This window comes from Chiloscyllium punctatum, chromosome 32, assembly GCF_047496795.1.
Source record: "Chiloscyllium punctatum isolate Juve2018m chromosome 32, sChiPun1.3, whole genome shotgun sequence".
NCBI classification, from domain to species: domain Eukaryota; kingdom Metazoa; phylum Chordata; class Chondrichthyes; order Orectolobiformes; family Hemiscylliidae; genus Chiloscyllium; species Chiloscyllium punctatum.
Genome location: NC_092770.1, coordinates 50,105,957 through 50,128,229, shown reverse-complemented (window position 1 = coordinate 50,128,229; position 22,273 = coordinate 50,105,957). Strand labels below are relative to the sequence as shown.

Below are 22,273 nucleotides of genomic sequence, written 5' to 3'. Positions count from 1 at the left end.
CATCTTAAATTTCTTTTACATTGTGAGTTGAACACATGATTTTATGGGATAGATTTTTGTTTTCATGACTTTAGTTCAAACACACCATTTATTATATTGAAAGCCTTATTAGATTCCCTACAGTGTGGAAACAGGCCCTTCGGCCCAACCAGTCCACATTGACCCTCTGAAGAGTAACCCACCCAGACCCATTTCCTTCTGACTAATGCACCTAACACTATGGGCAATTTAGCATGACCAATTCCCCTGACCTGCACATCTTTGGAATGTGGGAGGAAACCAGAGCAACTGGAGGAAACCCACGCAGACACTGGGAGAATGTGCAAACTCCATACAACAGTCGCCCGAGGCTGGAATCAAACTTGGGACCCTGGTGCTGTGAGGCAGCAATGCTAACCACTGAGCCACCGTGCTTCTTTAACTCCCCTTTCTTACTCCCCTTACTTTCAACGATTATCATTGTTACTCCCTATCTATGACATCTCTCCTTTTATTCCACTCACCCCATGATTTAAAATTTCAGTTGTTGTGTAGTCTGCTGCTGATGCATAGAAATGAATTATTTATTTGGCAAACATAAATCCCTGGAGCCAAACATTGCTCCCTCATTTGATGGCTTTAATGTAATTAGTCCACCTCTTAGTCTGTAAAGGGGACACTCCTCAGTAATGTACAACAATGTTTGTATCCCTCCACATGTGTCCAAGGACCTCGATATAGAGACCTCAGTTATGGAGGTTGGCTGCAGAAAACCTCTGGCTTGTCTTGAACCTGCTTAACTTTCGCTGTGGTAATTTAAAGCCTGCAATCCGTTGTGACATGGGGTAAATCCTCCTGCTCAATTTAATCTAGAAACAGAAAAGACTTATCCTGTGCAGTAATCTATGAAAACTCTATAGGTCAAGAACTTTTTAAAGTAAAAATTAACAACTTTATTTCTTAAAAGTATAACAAACAACTATTTACACCTCCTTCCTGTAACCTATCTTTTATCTTCCTCTTCTACAGTATTAGTCACATTAAAACTCCCAATTAAGATTTACAAAACAAAACTTCTTATCTCAAAACTAGGCAGCTTTCGGTTCTTCTTTGTATTCCGGTCTTATTTTACTTCTTAGGGATTCTGCTTTACAGGTTACTGATCGATAAAGCTCCCTTTTTAAGAGAGCTATTTTTCTGGGCAGTGTGCAGATGTCATTGGCTGTTCCAATTGTTCAATTTCCCCCAGTCTTATATCCCCAAGGCATCAGATTGTGTCATTGGCTTTTATGATTGTCAATATCCTAAATTCAAACTTGATTGGAATTTGGTATTTTCAGGGTATAATTTAAACTGATTTGCCGAATTCAAATTTGTTTTTGTCTCATAGCAACTCAACCAGTGCTATCTAATCTGAACCAAATGTTACATTGTTTCTTTAGAATACTTGCTGTCACTGCTGGCTTTTAATCCTCTTAAAGATACAGTACACCAACATCTTCATAACACATTTGACAAATGGGGTTTGTCATAAGGAGCATAAGGAAATATACTTGGAGAGGGCTAACAACACAAGGGATTTCACTTCGATTGGTAGAAGCCTGACAATCTCAGGTTCTATATAAATACAAGTTGTCACCATCAATTAGTGGATTCCATTTGGGTGGGTTGCTCTTTAGAGGGTTGGTGGAGACTAGATGGTTCAAGTGGCCTGCTCCCACACTGTAGGAATTTTATGATTCGCTAAATATTCTTGACAAATAATAAATAAAAATGTCAGGTGAAACTTGGGCTATTTAATTCTTGATTTTCTCTTACAGGTAATGTATGAATAATATTTATTGTATCTCTTTCATTTTGCATGAGGGAGAAAGTATTTAATTTAAATCAGCATCTTGTAAGCAGACACCCATTTAACACTTATGCTGTTTCTCTAACTACAGACACAGCCATGTGGAAAAATTATGGCCAGCTTCACAAAGGTTTCCGCTTCCTTTGTTTACCTGTTTCTGTGCATCGTGTCTGTTCTTTGCATGGCTTTGGATCATTTTTAGTTTTACACTTCTAAAGGATAACCATTTTGAATTTGAATTACATAAAAATCTGTTTGTGTTTTATTATGGTTGATATTAAAAGTTTGAAGTGAGGCTTTTTCTAGATAAAATAGGATGCAGAAGAGATTTGAAGCACAGGTCCTAGGCTGTAGTTTCCACATGAGAATTTACCCAACACTTTCTCCCACAACAGAGGTCTCCAGTGATCACTCAAAACTTTATCATGGGATGAGTAATTGGTGCAACTTGTAACAGAGCAGTTTTTGAGGAAGCCTGGGAATAAACTATGCTACATCTGTATAGGTACAAATCAGGTGATATAAAATAATTGATTAAACATTTTCTGCATTTGAGCAGAGGAACGCTTTTTTTTAAAGGACTTTGAATATGTTAGTGACAACCCTGGCCGGCTGTAACCTTTATGGTGGTAATGTTTTATAGAAGTTGTTGTGGTTCTGGGTTCGCCGAGCTGGGAATTTGTGTTGCAGACGTTTCGTCCCCTGTCTAGGTGACATCCTCAGTGCTTGGGAGTCTCCTGTGAAGCGCTTCTGTGATGTTTCCTCCGGCATTTATAGTGAATTGTATCTGCCGCTTCCGGTTGTCAGTTCCAGCTGTCCGCTGCAATGGCTGGTATATTGAGTCCAGGTCGATGTGCTTATTGATTGAATCTGTGGATGAATGCCATGCCTCTAGGAATTCCCTGGCTGTTCTCTGTTTGGCTTGTCCTATAATAGTAGTGTTGTCCCAGTCGAACTCATGTTGCTTGTCAAGTTTGACTGGGATAACACTACTATTATAGGACAAGCCAAACAGAGAACAGCCAGGGAATTCCTAGAGGCATGGCATTCATCCACAGATTCAATCAATAAGCACATCGACCTGGACCCAGACCCAATATACCGGCCACTGCAGCGGACAGCTGGAACTGATAACCGGAAGCGGCAGATACAAACCACTATAAATGCCAGAGGAAACATCACAGAAGTGCTTCACAGGAGGCTCCCAAGCACTGAGGATGTCACCTAGACAGGGGACGAAACGTCTACAACACAAATTCCCAGCTCAGCGAACAGAACCACTACTACGAGCACCCAAGCTACAAATCTTCTCACAAATTTCATTTTTCAGAAGTACTCAGAATTGTATAATAAAGATTTTGCAAGGATGATATGAGAGCTACAAGAGAACAACTGTTAGGAAAGGCAGAGCAGACTGGTCCCTTGTAAAGAGAACCCAAATCGGTGACAGGAGTGATAGTGAAGGGATTTGCAAGAAAAGATATTTCCATTTGTATAGAAATTCTAAACACAGGATTGTAAAGATAATTGCTAATAATGCAGGAAAGATTTCTGTGTGGTTCAAGGTGGCACTTCTTATCACAGTGGCTGAGGTGAAAGCAGCAGTACATTTAAAGGAACGTTAAGTTAGTATACAAGTGAATAAGGAATGAAAGGATATGTTAATAAAAAGTGAGATGCATTAAGATGGGAGGAGAAATATGAAGTTCAGTGTAATTCAATGTGCCTGATTTCATTTGAATTATCTTAAAGTGATGGTTATGATCAATTCTCATCAGTGCAGTCAAGGATTCAGTCAGCACTTCACAATCAACCAGTGGTGCTTAAGGAACAGGAGACACTTCATCCCCACAGTAACTGCTATTCACTTAAAACCTTCATAAAGAGCATCACTGAAGATACTTTGGGTTTCTTAATCGGGAAATATCAAGACTGATTTAGTGAGAATGACCAGGACAAATAAATCACAATGCTGAGCTCCAGGGTAAGTCCCATGACTAAAGGAACAGATGGTGGATGGAACAAAATCCTTGCCAGCTATGACGTACATGAAGTCTTCAGCACAGTCAAGACCACCAATGGCCAAAACATCGAAGGACCTACCCCTACTGCGAGCTAACAACATGGTGACACTCGAGGGCAGAGAAACAGCCCTCAGTGGAAGGGATAATTTGAGGATTTCTTCAACGAAGACTCTGTCCTCAATATGAATGCCCTTAACCAAATCCTATAGCAAGCTAGCTATCACCATCTCAGCACAACCTTAGCCTGATATGAAAATGGAATGGCCATCTGTCAACTAATAACATTGCCAGCTGCAGGCTCAGTGGGCTGTGGGGCCTGCTGCTGCTCTTTTACAAACAAAATTCCTGCAGAAGTGCTAAGATATGGCAGAGAGGCACTCTTGGCAAGAATAAAAGGATTGATTGCTTTCTGGCTGAAGAACTCCTGTCTGAGCACACCACATTCTGTCCATCAACAGGCACAAGTGGACATGATTTTCTGAGCAAGACAAGTCCAAGGAAAATGCAGAAAGCAGCAATGACGTCTATATATGGCCTTCCTTGACCTCACCAGGGTCTTCAACTTTCTTACCAGTTTCCTGTTGACGATCTAGGCTCAAAATAGTGGAGAGATTATGAAAGATGAAGAAAGGAATGCTCACAGTTAATGTGGAAAAACAATGTCAGACATCACACAATACAAGGTTATAGTCCAACAGGTTTAATTGAAATCATAATCTTTCGGACCATTCCTCCTTCATTAGGTAAAGTGAGGAGAAGCACGGAGGCACAAAATTTATAGGCATGGAGATCAAAAGATCATACAAATGGTGTGAGTGGAGTGTCGACAGGCTGAATAACAAGTCTCCACAGGTGATCAAAAATGATAATATGCTTTTAATTTTTTGTAATTATCTCTCTGGCTCAATTACTTGGACCATGGGTCAGCCCTTCATTTGCTATTCAGCTGTTGACACTTTACTCACACCGTCTGACATTTTTGATTGCCTGCAGAGACTTGTTATTTGGCCTGTTGACACTCCACTCGCACCTTTTGTATGATCTTTTGATCTCTCTGCTTGTAAATTCTGTGCCTTTGTGCTTCTCTGCACTTCATCTGACGATGGAGCAGTGCTCTGAAAGCTTGCGATTTCAATTGTTGGGTTATAACCTGGTGTTATTTGATTTCTGACCTTATCCACCCCAGTCTAATACTGGCACCCTCACATTATGGAAAAACAATGATCTAAAGTAGTGTCTGCATGATCGTTGAAATGCAACTGAGGGTTGATCTAAGAATGGCTACAGGCTTTTTGATTTGGAGATGCCGGATTTGGACTGGGGTGTACAAAGTTAAAAATCACACAACACCAGTTAGAGTCCAACAGGTGTAATTGGAAGCACAGTAGCTTTTGGAGCGCCGCTCCTTCCTCAGGTGGTTGTCCTTTAACCACCTGATGAAGGAATGGTACTCCAAAAGCTAGTGTGCTTCCAGTTAAACCTGTTGGACTATAACCTGGTGTGTGATTTTTAACTTTTTATAGGCTTTTTGTTACAGCTAGGTGCAATCCTCAGGAAGAGGTCATTTATCCTGGCGTGTAATTGATGTGGGTTTGAGTGAATGATAAGATTCTTCTCCGTAGAGTGTAGGGTGCACAGGTTATTGGCCTATCTCAAGACATCACATTGTTTTTGAGTTGTTTGTTCCAGGTGCATCATGTCTTGAGAGCCCATCCTTTTAAGGGGTCATGTATTACAGGTCTCATCGTCTGTCTTATATGGAAAAAAATATAAGGAATGATGATGTGGAGCATTTTTTTGAATGGAGAGGCTGTCTTCTCCAGAGATTCATGACGAAAAAGTGAAGGGCAATTTATTTTTCTTTAGTGTAGGTGGCACCTGTTTTTGGCTAAATAAGAGGTTAGTATAATTTGTCAACCTAGTCTTTAAAGTTTAATTTTCTTTGAGGCGATGAAGCTTTTAGAGGGCTGTCAACTGTTTCCATACTGCCTGTTGGTGTGCCAGATTTGATTCCTGTTTAGTTGAATGATTGAATCCAAAGCAACATTATATTGGGAAAAAAAGAGATTATAACATGCTGAATTATTTTGCTGAGTAAACGTTGAACTTCAAATGTTCTTCAAATGAAGTGTTGAACTTATTTTCTGAAGACCATTTCTAACCTGGAGATGTTGGATTTATGAAGGTCACTAATTGAAGTTTTTAGCTATAAATACATGAGTTATTGACAAAACTGAGACCTAGTTTTCAGAACGTTCTAAACTTTATTTGCAGAGTTGGGTCTCAGAGCAATATTGCTTTTGCCACATTATTATATCAGCAAAGAAGAGGAGAATTTGGTGAAGCACAGAGAAATTGAAACTGGCCCTTTCGTAGAACTTTTGGGCGTGACTTTAGCAAGTATGGCTGATCCCTGCTGACATTGCTTCACTTCACTGAATTATAGCTGATGACTCTTTGATCTCTTGAACATCCATCAAGGCTTCAATCTGCCCAGGGCAGAATTACATGATCTTAGTGAGGATGATGAGAATTTTGAACGTGTTGCATTGCTCCTGATTCCACTCTGGTATCTTATCTCAAGATGTTTTCTTCCATTTAAGTAGCATGCTACGTGACTTATCCTGTGATAACTCATTTGACTGAACAGTGATAGGTATCCTGGCTTGAAAAATCACTCAGGTGATCCAGTTTTGAAGATGTTAACTATTCAGAATAACAGGTTTGTTAAAAAGCAAACTAGTCTTGAAATTAGTACAGAATATTGGATTTATTACATGTTTTTCTTTATCTGTTTAGCTACATGTGTTCAAAACAGTTTGGGGATTATTGCAAAGTTTTAGAAGGTTTGTTAGCAGTATGCACAATATTACAGTTTGGTTCTGCTAATACAGTTGCTAATTTTTGCATACGGGGCGGCTATATTCTATAACATTGATTTCCTGAATAAATTGCTAATTTTTATAAATGCATCAGAATCCAAGTTTTCAACAGACTTTACTATGAGACTTGTATTGCCTTAGTCTACCATGATGTGAAGATAACAGTGTTGGACTGAGGTGGACAAAGCCAGAAGTCACATGACATCAGGATATAGTACAACAGACATCACCTGATGAAGGAGTAGCACTCTGAAAGCTTGTGCTTTTAGGTAAATCTGTTGAACTAAAACCTGGTGCTGGGTGACATCTGACTTAGTTTAGAAGTAAGACAGAAAGAGACTGAATTAAGTTTGCGCAATGCTAGAAGATAATGTAGTTGCTATATATTACAACATGATTCATATAATTGGTTCAGTTAATACTGTTTAACTCATCAGTTGATTCTGTATGGTAGTGAAGGACTTTTGTAGGAATGAATTGGGAGAAAATATCGATACAAGGGGCAACTTAATCTTTCAACTTGTAATGGATGGAATAGAATCTAGCTCATTGGATCTAATAATGGTTCTGTTAGAGTATGTTTGTACCTCATTTGATAATAGGGCTAATTTGTTAATTTGTAGCCTGGAAAATGAGCTCTATCTCCCAGCTTTAAAACTTCTTTAGATTTCTTTTGGATCTATTTTGTCATTTTTTAAGAAATAATTGTAGTTGCATTTTACCATTATAATTTGCTCACCTTTATTTCAATTTAATCATTTTTGTTAACTTAAAAAAGCATGTCGAGTTAATTTTTAAAAATATTTTAACTACTTTTAACTTTGTTGAAAGGAATTGATGCAGAAGAATGGGGGAAATTTCTTCACACAAAACACAAGGTATGCTCATTGTTTGTTGTTAGGTTATTTCATATTGGGAACGTTTTAAGGCATATGAGTATAAAAGGTAGACCCAAAATCTGAAACTAGGTAATATATCAAATAAGAATTGTAATCTTCCACTCTACCAATACCATCAAGCCAATGAATGAACGTTGGCTCAAAGAAGAGTGCAGGAGGGCATGACATAAGCAGCACCAGGCATACGTAAAAATTAGATGTTAACCTGGTGGAGCTACACCACAGATCTACTTGTATGCCAAATAGTATTAGCAGCAAGTGATACATGGAGCTAAGCAAATTCACAACCAGCCAATCAGAACTGCCACATCCAATTGTGAATAATAGTGGACAGTTCACCAACTCACCAGAGGAGGACTCTCCACAAATATTTCAATCTTCACTGATGAGGAACCCCAGAATATCAGTGCAAAAAATAAGACTGAAGCATTCTGTCTTCAGTTAGAAGTGCTGAGTGATGATCCTTCTTAACCTCCTCCAGAGGTCCTCAGCATCACAGATGCCAACCTTCAACCATTGAATTCATTCCATAAGATATCAAGAAGTTGAAGGCATTGGGAAATGCAACGGCTATGGGCCTTGCCAACATTCCAGCAATATTACTGTTCTTGTGCTCCAGAATTTGTGGCACCCCTAATCAAACTCTTCAGTTATACTACAACAATGGCATCTACCCAACAGTGTGGACAATTAGCCAGGTATGACCTGCATACAAAGAACAGGACAAATCCAATCTAACCAATTACCCTCTCACCCATCTGCTCTTGATTACGTACAGTGATGTAAGGTGTCAGAAGCAGTGCTGTCAAACTGCTTCTGGCCTCATTACAGTTTTGGTTCAAACATGAACAGAAGAGCTGAATTCCATATGCGGGAGTGATAGACCTTTACATAAGAAATTATTTGTCCAAATGTGGCATTAAGGAACCCTAACCAAACTGGACTCAATAGGAATTGGGAAAATTCTCTGATGCTTGGAATTATGTCAGGCCTGAAGGAAGATTTTTGTAATTGTTGGGTATCAGTCATCTCATCTCTCAGATATCTCTGCAGGGTTCCTCAGGGTAGTTTCCTATGCCCAACCATCTTCAGCTGTTTCATCAATGACCTTCTCACGATCATTAGGTTAAAAAGTGGGAATTTTGCTAATGATTGCTCAGTGTTCAGCACCAGTTGTGATGTAATCCATGTCCAAATGCAACAAGTTCTGTCAAGTGGCAAATAACATTCATCCTGTATCAAAGCCAGGATTATCTTCAACAAGCCAGGGAACTATACACCGGTGAGCCTGACTTCGGTGGTGGGCAAGATGTTGGAGAGAATCCTGAGGGACAGGATGTACATGTATTTGGAAAAGCAAGGACTGATTCGGGATAGTCAACATGGCTTTGTGCGTGGGAAATCATGTATCACAAACTTGATTGAGTGTTTTGAAGAAGTAACCAAGAAGATTGATGAGGACAGAGCAGTAGATGTGATCTGTATGGACTTCAGTAAGGCGTTCGTCAAGGTTCCCCATGGGAGACTGATTAGCAAGGTTAGATCTCATGGAATACAGGGAGAACTAGCCATTTGGATACAGTACTGACTCAAAGGTAGAAGACAGAGGGTGGTGGTGGAGGATTGTTTTTCAGACTGGAGGCCTGTGACCAGTGGAGTGCCACAAGGATCGGTGCTGTGCCCTCTACTTTTTGTCATTTACATAAATGATTTGGATGCGAGCATAAGAGGTGCAGTTAGTAAGTTTGCAAATGACACCAAAATTGGAGGTGTAGTGGACAGTGAAGAGGGTTACCTCAGACTACAACAGGATCTGGACCAGATGGGCCAATGGGCTGAGAAGTGGCAGATGGAGTTTAATTCAGATAAATGCGAGGTGCTGCATTTTGGGAAAGCAAATCTTAGCAGGACTCATACACTTAATGGTAAGGTCCTAGGGAGTGTTGCTGAACAAAGAGACCTTGGAGTGCAGGTTCATAGCTCCTTGAAAGTAGAGTCACAGGTGGATAGGTTAGTGAAGAAGGTGTTTGGTATGCTTTCTTTTATTGGTCAAGAGTATTGAGTACAGGAGTTGGAAGGTCATGTTGCGGCTGTACAGGACATTGGTTAGGCCACTGTTGGAATATTGCGTGCAATTCTGGTGTCCTTCCTATCGGAAGGATGTTGTGAAACTTGAAAGGGTTCAGAAAAGATTTACAAGGATGTTGCCAGGGTGAGGCTGAACTGGAGCATCGAAGGCTGAGGGGTGACCTTATAGAGGTTTACAAAATTATGCGGGGAATGGATAGGGTAAATGGGCAAAGTCTTTTCCCTGGGGTGGGGGAGTCCAGAACTAGAGGGCATAGGTTTAGGGTGAGAGGGGAAAGATATAAAAGAGACCTAAGGGGCAACTTTTTCACGCAGAGGGTGGTACGTGTATGGAATGAGCTGCCAGAGAATGTGGTGGAGGCTGGTACAACTGCAACATTTAAGAGGCATTTGGATGGGTATATGAATAGGAAGGGTTTGGAGGGATATGGGGCAGGTGCTGGCAGGTGGGACTAGATTGGGTTGGGATATCTGGTCGGCGTGGACGGGTTGGACCGAAGGGTCTGTTTTCATGCTGTACATCTCTGTGACTCTAAGAGAGAGTCTAACCGTCACCTCTATTCAATGGCATTTCTTCATCATCATCATAATCCACGTCCTGGAGGTTACTATTGAACAGAAACTGAACTGGGCTGACCATATAAATACAGTGGCTACAAGAGCAGGACAGAGGCTAGGAATTACTTAGTGAGTAACTTATTTCCTGACTCAAAGCCCTGTTCACCAACTTCAAAACACAAGTTAGCAGTGTGATAGAATGCTCCCCACTTGACTAAATAAGTGTAGTTCAACAGCACTCAAGAGATTTGACACCATCCAGGATAAAGCAGCCCACTGACACCATATCCACAAACATCCACTCCCTCCACCACTGATGCTCAGCAACAACAGTGTATACATCTACAAAATGCACTGCAGAAAGTCACTAAGTCTTCATAGACCGCTAGCCTTCCAAACCTGTAAACACTACCATCTGAAAGGACCAGGGCAGCAGATACGTGGGAGCACCACAACCTGCAAGTTTGCCTCCAATACTCACGCCATCCTGACTTGAAAATCTCTTGCCATTCCTTTCAGAGTTGTTGGGTTAAACTCCTGAAATTCTTTCCCAGTGGCATTGTGGGTCTACTTAAATTGCGTGAACTGCAGTGGTTGAAGAAGCCAGCTCAGCACCATCTCCTTAAGGGCTACTAGAAATGAAATTTAAATGCCAGCCCAACTAGTGACACCTGCATCCCATGAGTGAATCAAAAACAAAACTGCACTTAGTGAAACTCTAGAGCGCACCACTATTAACTGCAGCAGAACTCAGATGAATCATGTGGTTAAATTATTTTGACTATCCTCATTGACGATTTCCCTACTTTTCCTTCTCCCAGTTTACTGAAGGCTTGACTTGCCCAGTCTCCCTTCATCTATGATATAATTAATAAAAGACTACAAGGTATTCAGTGCATTGGCTAGGGAAGACAAAAGAAGGGAAACATTGCCCCTGAGCCAGTCCCATGTTCTCTTGGTGTTTACACATACTTATTTTCACCAGAGATGACTGAATAGTAGTCTCAAACAATAATTGCAGCCGATTCATTTCTCCACTCTTATTGATACAAAAGTAGCATACAGCAGATGCTAAAAATCAAAAACAAACTGAAAATGCTGGAAATACTCCACACACTCTGCATATTTGTGGAGAGAAAATCAGTGTTATTATTTCAAATATATCAGTTATGCTGAAAGGTAAAATCTGAAATGTTTACTGTTTTCATCTCTCTGCAGTTACTGTCAGACTTGCTCACTACCTCGTGCATTTTCTGTTTTTGTTCTGATGCCTGTAAATCCGCACTCTCAGTTGAGGGCACTGCATAATGATTTAAAGAAAGACCTAGGTTCTCTGACAGCGTAGGTTAGATAACATACTGATCTAATATGTCTTTCAGTATTTTTTTAATATGAAAGACATTAACTTCGATCATTTCCCCCCCAATTAATAAACTGAGGAAGCCTTGTTTAATACAATATAATTTTTTTTATATGGCGGATGATTTCTTGCTGCTTTGAATAGGGTGAGGAAAAAAACCAATCCATTACAATGTCAATGCCTTAACTATTTCATTATTTATCCCTTTACAGCTCTACACTGACTTTGATGAAATAAGGCAAGAAATAGAAAATGAGACAGAAAGAGTTTCTGGTGGCAATAAGGTAAAGATACAAATCAATTGGGATGAGGCACAAACTCCATAAACTTAATGCAAAAACCTGTACAGTTGGTTCTGTTTACACGTAGCAGGAGTAGACTAGTGAGCTCATCAAGTCGGCTTAGATTAGATTACATTACAGTGTGGAAACAGGCCCTTCGGCCCAACAAGTCCACACCGACCCACCGAAGCGCAACCCACCCATACCGCTACATTTACCCCTTACCTAACACTGCGGGCAATTTAACATGGCCAATTCACCTTACCTGCACATCTTTGGACTGTGGGAGGAAACCGGAGCACCCGGAGGAAACCCACGCAGACACTGGGAGAAGGTGCAAACTCCACACACAGTCATTTGTCTGAGACGGGAATTGAACCCAGGTCTCTGGCGCAGTGAGGCAGCAGTGCTAACCACAGTGCCACCGTGCCGCCCATCCAATGTGATCACAATTGATTGGATAATTCTCAATTCCACATTCCTGCTTTACTTACATTACTTTTGGTTCCCCTAATGATTAGAAATCTGTCTATCTCGTCCTTGAATTTACTTAACAATCCAGCCTTGACAGCCATCTGTGGCAAAGAATTCCACAGAATCACCACCCTCTGAGAGGAAATGAAATCCTCCTCATCTCTGTGTTGAATGGGTGTTTTCTTTCTCTGATGTTATATTCTCTCATTGATGTTCAGAATGAATTTTGAACACCACAATTTCAAGAGAAAATATATTTAATATAGGCAGTCATTAAAACTGGAAATGCAGCAGACTAAACACTTTGATCTAGAAAAGTATAATGAAATTAAAACACTGTGAAAGTGGCAAATATATCCTCCAAAACTGCTCTTAAAACTTGAATGAAATCATGGTTTCCAAAGCCTATATTTAATATTGTGCATTCCTATTTCATTTATACCATTTTTACTGTTGCAGGGTATTAGTATTGAACCAATTCACCTCAGGATCTTCTCACCGCATGTGGTTAATTTAACACTTGTCGATCTTCCTGGAATGACAAAGGTATGGTGTGTTTCAACAGTCACAATCATCCAGAGCTGTTGGAATTTGCTGGTTATAGTTAATTAATGTTCATCAAGGTACCATGCACAACTGATCCAATAATTACTGTGAAAGGTAGCATGAATTGCATCCAATCTTTCATTAGCTGTTTCTGTCCTATTTCATTTAACTTTTTCTACCTATTTTGACAGCTTTCTTCTTTCCTGCCCTAAAATATTAAACACGCAAGGTTATAGTTCTAGGGATGAGGGGATAATATCCCTACTTTTGCCAGTGGGCTGGATTCAAGCCCCACCTTCTCCAGAGGTGTATTGGCACAAGTTGATTTAAAAATACGTTTCCGTGGAAGTGCCCAAGTGACCATTTTTCTTAGAAAAGGTTGACATTGACAAGCTGTTCAACTGAGGCAGTTGTTTCACAGAATCCAATTTCTCACTTGCTTGACAGTAAAGAAGGTTACCTAAAATTACAAAGGGATCTTGATCTATTGGGCCAACGGCCTGAGGAGTGGCAGAAGGTAGTGTTGTCGAACAGAAACCTAGAGGTTCAGGTACATACTTCTTTGAAAGTTGCGTCACAGGTAGACATAGTGGTTAAGGTGTTTATCATGCTTGTTTTCATTGCTCAGACTATTGAGTATAGGAGTTGGGAAGTCATGTTGAGGTTGTACAGAATGTTGCTAAGGCTACTTTTTGGTGTACTGTGTACAGTTCTGGTTACTTTGCTATAGGAAGGATATTATTAAATTTGAAGAGAGTTCAGAAGAGATTTACAAGGATGTTGCCAAGACTGCAGGGTTTGACTTATAAGGGGAGACTGGATGGACTGGGACTTCGTTCACTGGAGCATCGTAGGTTGAGAAGTGACCTTGTGGAGGTTTTTAAAATCATGAGGGGTATAGATAAGGTGAATGGCAGATGTCCTTTTTCCCAAGGATAGGAGAGTTCAAACTTAGGAGGCATATTTTTAAGGCGAGAGCAAAAAGACTTAAAAAGGACCTGAGGGATAACATTTTCATACAGGGTGGTTTGTATGTGGAATGAACTGCCGGAGGAAATAGTAATTCAGGTACAGTTACAATATTTAAAAGACATTTGAATAGGAAAGGTTTAGAGGGATTTGGGCCAAACGGCAAGTGGGACTAGTTTGGGAAATTTGGTTGCTATTACAAGTTAGATCAACAGGCATGTTTCCATGCTGTATGACTCTGTGTTATGGAACAGATATCAGGAATAGTAGACGAGGTGACTCCCTCTTGCTCTCTCCCTATCCAAAATATAAAAGCAAATTAAAACCATCTCTGGCACTACCTTTTTTGAGGTCAGTTAACTGAACATAAATCAGGAATTTTCCCTGATTATTCTACTCAATCTAGTTCACTGCCACACTGTTGCATTTACAAACTACACAAAATGGAGGAAATGCTGAATGATAAAAACTTGCCATCGGTATCAAAACAATTCATTACTGAAATGTTCCAGAAAAGAAATGTGTAGTAACTGACTTATTTTCAGCACAACAAATCTTGCCTTGTTGTCATGCTTATTATGTTGATGCAAACAACAGTTAGTTCAGTATTGTGCTTATAACTCTATGTAAGGTGATCACAAAAAAAATCAGACTTTAGAAAAAAATCTGGAACTCAAAGGTAGTTTAATTGTGACCACTGCCAAGTGTCACAAAAACAAAATCTGTTCACTCATGTCCATTTAAGGGAAGGAAATCTGTCACCCTTACCTGCTCTGATCTACATACGTGACCCACTGCAATGTGGTTGACGCTTAACTGTGCTTTGAAATAGCCCCAGTGAGTCACTGAGATCATAGGACAATTAGGCATAGTCAATAATACTGGCCCAGCCAGCTATGCCCACATCCGATAAATAAACCGAAGAAAGTTTGGAAATTTGATGTTAATTTGAATTTATTTAATATCTCTAAAGGGAATATATATTACAATTAAACTTCATATATTTGATTATAATATTAGTTTAATCATTTTTCTCATCTGGCTATGGGCAGCCACCAATATATTTATTTGTTTGGCAATACTTTTCCTGTTCAAGACAAACTGCCTCAAGTATTGACCTTGCGTTTGTAGATTAAAGTTCCAAGTCTAGAATTTAGATTACTTGGAACAAATGTATATTACAGTTATCAGAGTTTCCAGAACTAGAGTTTTTGAAACTTTAAAACAGCATTTTAAAAAATAATTTCTATTCTGAATCCCATATTTTATGCATCACTTCTCTTGCTGAGGGGACAAAGAGGTGATTTCTTTCTGAACCATGTTAATGTTGATCATGCCCCAGCAGTGAAAAGTTATAGTCTGGGGTTCTGAATGACGTAATTTTTTTTTTATTTTGAGAAGACACAGATCCATATTCTGGTACTTCTTAAAAATTAATATTCAACATAACACTATCTCTTCAGGTACCTGTGGGTGATCAACCCCGAGACATAGAAGTGCAGATAAAAGACCTGATACTACGCTACATCAGCAATCCAAACTCAATCATCTTATCTGTCACTGCTGCCAATACTGACATGGCAACCTCTGAGTCACTTAAAATTGCCAGGGAAGCAGATCCAGAAGGTAAGATGGTAGAGGAGATTGTTGAAAAACAACATCTCGAGAGCACAGACCTCTAGTGATAGCATCAGAGTTTAAACCTACAGACCTATTTTCGGATCACTCTTAGGCTTCCCATAACAGCATTATAATGAAAACCTCTAAGCTTGAGCAATACACTCAAAGGCATCGAAACGGGTTAGCTTCCCCTCTGCTTGAGAGACTGTTTTCACCAGTCCCAGACAGGCTTCTTGGCAAAGGAGATTGCCATCCACTGTACATTCTCTGTTAACATGTCTCTTCAGAAATATCCTGGAAATATACTGCATGCTTTACTAATGCTGTTATGCGATGTGAGAAAGAGAAACTGTGAGGGATGAATGCAGGAGAAGGAGAATATGAATTTTTAATTAGTGTGTGTTTTACACTGCATTGAAACGCTTCATCAATTGCATTGCCTCAATCCATCTAAATACAGGACGGCGAACGCTTGCTGTTATCACGAAACTGGATCTTATGGATGCTGGCACTGATGCTATGGACGTGCTTATGGGAAGAGTTATTCCAGTCAAATTGGGTATCATTGGAATTGTCAGCAGGTATATAACAATTTCCAGTTATTATTGAATTTTAACTTCTACACTTCTTGTTGAAGCATTACTAGCTGGCTAAAGAGCTACTTTTGGTCAAATGGCTACATCTTACAATATAAATTAAAATAACATTCCACTTGAAGAGTACCAAAAATCTACACGTAGGATAGTGACAAAATAACTGCCCACATAATCAATTGCCACTTTTACAGATGTGTACTTTGTCACTGATTGAAGTGTTCCCAGATCCAAACCAACCAATCATATTTTGCTTGTCTATAGACAACAATTTATCTCAATATCTATTTGCTCAAGGAACACAATAAACTTCTGAGTAATGAAGATATATAATTTTTAATCTCTTTTTTTTTGGAAGTTCATGGTATAATAATTGAACAGTAAAAGCTGAGGTAGGTGCAAAGAAAAATGAACAAATAATTTTTAATATGAGAAATTTTAAGTGAGCAGGCCCGCGCAGACAATAATTTTCTTCTCTGAAATCAAAGGAAAAGTCTAAGACTGGTCAAGCCAGATAATAGTCAAAATTTTCAGCAATGTTCATAGATGTTATGAAGTAGGTCATTTGTCTGATCTCTCAATCATAAAAGGCCTCTATGTATTCGGTTAGGAACGGATTATGTTTAATTGAGGGTGGGAAGACATGCCCTATTTATGTGTAGCAGTTTCTGATTCTGATTCTGAAGCAGATTCTGCTTCAGTCTTGAAAAGCTTCTATGCTGAATTTCTCATGTTAGTTACATTTCTACATCTCTAAGGGTACGGAGCAACAAGAGAATCCTCCTGGGTTGTCTACTTTATAGTAATTATCTCATTTGGAAAGGCCTGGGCTGAGGCTGTCTTATCTTTTTCTAATCTGGAAAGGTTATTTCCTGTTCCATTGCTTTGCCGACAACATTGCTTTCACTGCAGTTAGAAAGGAAAGCATATATTTTACCTCCATATTCTTGCAAACTTGTTGAGATCAAGATCTCAAACATGTTGGAGCTGGAGAAAAATTATAATGCATGCTTACTGTTGTTTTGAAATAAGCGAAACTGCATGTGTATTGCATTTTCACTAGAATATGTTGACATTAACGAAAATACACCATTTTGCTTATTCCAGTTTCTTCGGGGATTGATTGCATATTCCAATTTCAAACATATTTGTGTATATCCTTCAGGAGTCAGCTAGATATCAACAATAAGAAAACTGTAGCAGATGCTTTAAAGGATGAGCATGCTTTTTTACAGAAGAAATACCCTTCTCTTGCTAACAGAAATGGAACCAAGTATTTGGCCAAAACGTTGAATAGGTAATATTTTGCTAAACTGATATATCTTTCTAAAGGAACCAAAGTGCAAAGTTTGTTTCTGTGAATGTCATGTTCCAGTGGTTGCTCCTTTGTCTAGTCACTGTAGCCCTCAGTGGCTTCTGTTAAATTCTGTGGCAGTGTCTCTGCCATCATAATTGCTATATTTCCTTCTTGTTTCCAATGGTTACCATTAAACCATGGTTTAGCTGGTTTTCTTAAAAATGTTGGTGGTCTTTACATTAAGATTTCTTCAAGGAATAGGGGTTACCTGTACCAGACACGCGTAACAATTAGATGTTCTACCTGTAAAATTAAGCACGTGTACAGCAGGAATTGAGTTTTGTAATTAAATGTAATTTCATTTTCCCGAAAGCATTAGTCCTGGGAGAATTTTATGAAAATGTTTAATGTTATTTTTGCAGATTGCTAATGCACCATATCCGAGATTGCTTACCAGAACTTAAGACCAGAATAAATGTCCTTGCTGCTCAGTATCAGTCTTTACTGAACAGCTACGGTGAACCAGTGGGGGACAAAAGTGCAACATTGCTGCAGCTCATTACCAAGTTTGCAGCCGAGTATTGCCACACAATTGAGGGAACAGCAAAATATATTGAAACTTCAGAACTGTAAGCATGCTGATACTTTATTAACCTACTAATTTCAATTAATAAAGATATCATTTATTAAGATTTAACTTTGCTAAGTATTTTTCTACAAAATGTTGCAAATATGGATTAAAAAATAATATATGAACTCCATGGTTCATTTTGTTTTAGGATGACAAAACTATGATGCCTGATGACCTCATTGGTGGGCCAGAACATTGTAATACGTGTTAATACGTTAATCCTGTTAATACGTGTGGTCTATGAGATAATTAAAAACTTTCCCTAGTGTTTAATTTATGACAGCTCTGTCTGTTAAGTGTTAAATAAGACATGTAGCAACTCCTTAAACGGCTGCAGCTGTCAACATTAATTTATAGAAATATAAAAAAGTGAACCAATCACTTACAATGTTTAGAGATATAAAGCCCTGCTACTGGATGGAAAGGTGCTCTCATTTAGCCATCCTTAGTAAAATATCAGTTGCATTAGGCATTGGTTAAACCAAATCAGCGCTGACATCCAAATGTCTGATTTCCAAATGCAAGAGAAATAAGTTAACTCATAGCTGGAGGAGGTTTAGTTGTGATATTCTCCTTTATATTACATAGTTTTGACACAAACATAACCTACACTGTCATGACAGGTGCTGTTGAAAGTATTGTATGCAGCTACCTCCCTTTTGTTTGTGCCTGTTGGACTCAAATTAGATGTATTCAGTATATTATACGTATAGATGACATGCATTAATTTCAGAAACCTAGCGTAATGGAGAATCCAAGAAAACATTTCTTAAATTATTGATTGCTATTTTTCCATTTCTGTCATTGTGTTAATTAGCAAATTTTACCTAGTTCTGTTGTTTTTTGCACTTTATTTTAGTGAGTGTATAATTTCAACTAATTAAATGCCAATATGGCGTAAATGTGATACTTGAGGAATCTGGATATGGGTACTGCTAATTGCACGTAAAGTAAATGAAAAACAATTTCTGTGTAATGTGGTTTCAGTAAAGGATTTCAGTGATTGTAGAACTGCCTTGCATTCTCAATTTCATTTTCTTTCTAGTTGTGGTGGAGCGCGAATATGCTACATTTTTCATGAAACTTTCGGACGTACTTTAGAATCAGTAGATGCGTTAGGTGGTCTCAACACTATTGACATTCTCACTGCAATTAGAAATGCCACTGTGAGTATTCAGCATAACTAGGAAAATGTTGTCTTTCCATTGCAATTGTCTTTTGCTGGCCCAGTTTTGCAATGTGTACTTTATTTTCCTTCATCCTTACACATGCTTGATATGCTTGCCTGCTTTCATCATGATGGCATTTTCTCTATTCATTATTACAAAATGCAAAACATCCTCATTGATAACTGTACAAAATCCCCAATGATTTTAATTGTATATCCTTTCCACATTGTGTGTCCTTACTGATCTGTCCAGCTCTTTTTTTTAAAAAAAAATGTCTTTTTTTTAATCTCTGGAAGAACGAATTGTTACCAGTTCTGTTTTGTTTAGGGTCCACGTCCAGCACTTTTTGTCCCTGAAATCTCTTTTGAGTTGTTAGTGAAACGACAAATCAAACGCTTGGAGGAGCCCAGTTTAAGATGTGTTGAATTGGTCCATGAGGAAATGCAGAGGATTATACAGCACTGCAGCACATACAGTACGCAGGTACATGGACCACTCAGTTGGTCTTTGGGGCTGTTTGTCATTTAAAATAGTGGTTGCCGAAGATATTCTTGGGGGGGAATTGACTTCTGGACCAGGCTAGACCAGGCTCAAAACATTTTAAGAAAGTTGCCTGGATTCTAACTTTGCTAGTTGTTTTAAGCAGGTGTAACCCAGATATTCCAGGAGGGATGCAGTTGCCCCAACCACTTGCTTTTAAGCAAAACAGAATTTATTTCCAGAATACCAAACAAAAGCGAACAGAATACAGAATAACCTAATTTATCCAAAAATCAGACTATCCTAACTTAATGATGCTGTTCCAAATTCCTGCAACAATCCCTATAAACACCTCTTGGCAAAAAAGGAAAAATCAAAACACTGTCTTACAGAAGAGAGATGGCAGAGAGATTCAGCGTGGAACACCTTCTTCCATGGAGATGTTTCTTTGACCAGCAGCCTCAAAAAAAACTGACTGCTTGTTAAAACCAAACCAAACCAGATAAAAGCCGAGCTGGGAGAACTAACCACTCCCCTTTCATTGTACAAGTGTTTTTCTTAAAAGCTTGAAATCCTTTTCAAATAGATAACTGCAGACATGTTGACAACTCTGCCTCATATAATGCTTTTGAAAAAAAAACAGGGACAACACAACCTTGTTAAAGGAACAGCATCGTCACACTTAAGTGACTCATTGCTACGTAGCTCAGGGCGGTTTGTTGAGAAATAGTACCTATTATTAAAAAGAAATGGCAGAATCATTGACAATAAATGTACCTGCTCAAATGTTCACAATCTGGAAGTTTGTATTTACCTCAGAAACAAAGAACTCAAAATTTGTTAACTATGAGCAGTTTGAGTACTTGTACTGTCCTAGACCTGATTTAAATGAAATTGTTCTGTTCAGCAGTACTGAAGTTTTATTATTCTTTTACTTGCAGTAATAAAGTGTTTTATTTGAACTGAATTTTGAAATGGTGATGTTGTATCTTGTATTTTGTGTTCCCTATTTAGGAATTGCTCCGATTTCCAAAACTCCATGATGCCATAGTCGAGGTTGTGACATCGTTGTTGCGCAGGAGATTACCTGTTACTAATGATATGGTAAGTTTCTACAATAAACATGGTAATATTCTATCTGCACATTTTTATAGGAAGCAGACCCGATGTAAATTAAATTTCTGTTCTTGCTCCTTCATGACTGTGATCAATGTTTCATTAGTCTCGTAGTTAGGATTGTTTTTTTCTTCATTTTCACTTAATATCACATTGATTATAATTTATTTGAAAATCTTTTAGTTTACAATAAAGCTTTGATCTCCAAGGGAAATTCCTCACAGATGTGAGTCATCTGTAGAAATTAACCAGTCACTAGTTAGTGTGGGGTTCAGCATGCTGTATCAGTATCGTGGAATGCAAATAGGTAAATTCTCCCAGAAGGTTAATTATTAATTGTAATCATCCATTATAGGGAAATACTAACTGAATTTCAGACATTACCTTACAGCAAAGGAGGGGAAAATTAGAGAAAATCAGCATAGAATACTTGTGAAGGCCAGCATTTTCTGCTTGTACTGAATTGCTCTTAACTTGAATGGCTTGTCATGCCATTGTCAAATCAACCTCATTGCTGTGGGTATGGAGTCACATTTCGGCCAGACCATGTAAGGATAGCAGATTTCCTTTCTTAAAGGACATTAAATAAACCAGCTGTTTTTTTTACAATAATCAATAATAGTCTCATGATATTATTACTGATACCAGCTTTCAACTCCAGATTTATTAGATGATTCTAAATTCCACCAGTTGCCAAGGTGAGATTTCAGCACATATCCTCAAAGCATTGCTTGATCCACTAGTGGCTCAGCACTGTGTCACCATCTCCCTATGTTTTTAGTGATCTAGGTTTGTCTCTCAGACAAGATTTACTATGTTGTCGCAACAATGAAGGACAAAAGTAAAGCTTTTCAAAGAGTTTTGTTTTGTTTAGTTTATTAGTTTGTATCCTGTGCTTGTCTATATATTTATATTGGTTACAGTGTGTTGCTGGCATGTAGTGTTGATGCAAATATGCTATCCCACTATGTATCAGGTAATTTGTGAAACTATAAAATTGTAAAGCTCTTGTGGATTTGCTATAATTTTGTTATTATTGTTTTTAAAGGTCTTTTAGCTCTAAAGATACAAAGAAATAGGTCAGCTTAATCTATGGGTGATTTATTAATTTACACCTTTACACAAAGATTTTTTTAAAATCACTTCTAGGTCCACAACCTAGTAGCCATTGAACTTGCGTACATCAATACAAAACACCCTGACTTTGCAGATGCCTGTGGTGTTTTGAACAGTAACATAGAGGTAAGATTCATGCATCAAGTTTGTAAAATGCTTCTTACTCAGTATGCATTCCTACTTTCTAATTCTGACAAAAATATTATATGGCCTTTCTTCTGCAAATATCTCACGTTTTTATTTAACATTCTGTTCGAACCCAAGGGATAACAGTAAGCACTGACAATAATTCTTCGTAATTTGTTATTGTCCAAGCATTTCAGTAATAAGGTTTAGGGT

At 38.6% G+C, this 22,273-nt stretch overlaps 1 protein-coding gene across 3 annotated transcripts in view; it reads left to right on the top strand.

Annotated features, from left to right (window-relative positions):
- The window catches only part of dnm1l (dynamin 1-like), a 61,362-nt gene that overhangs the window by 16,689 nt on the left and 22,400 nt on the right, over positions 1–22,273 (top strand). For 2 of the 3 annotated variants that reach the window (XM_072552316.1, XM_072552318.1), the window contains exons 3-14: positions 1,923–1,961; positions 7,569–7,615; positions 11,855–11,926; positions 12,857–12,943; positions 15,376–15,538; positions 15,993–16,113; positions 17,291–17,422; positions 17,845–18,051; positions 19,099–19,219; positions 19,550–19,705; positions 20,717–20,806; positions 21,968–22,060. In XM_072552316.1, the coding sequence (XP_072408417.1) occupies positions 1,923–1,961; positions 7,569–7,615; positions 11,855–11,926; positions 12,857–12,943; positions 15,376–15,538; positions 15,993–16,113; positions 17,291–17,422; positions 17,845–18,051; positions 19,099–19,219; positions 19,550–19,705; positions 20,717–20,806; positions 21,968–22,060 (1,328 nt within the window). The remainder of the gene's footprint in view (positions 1–1,922; positions 1,962–7,568; positions 7,616–11,854; positions 11,927–12,856; positions 12,944–15,375; positions 15,539–15,992; positions 16,114–17,290; positions 17,423–17,844; positions 18,052–19,098; positions 19,220–19,549; positions 19,706–20,716; positions 20,807–21,967; positions 22,061–22,273) is intronic. The other variant, XM_072552317.1, reaches the window with a different exon arrangement.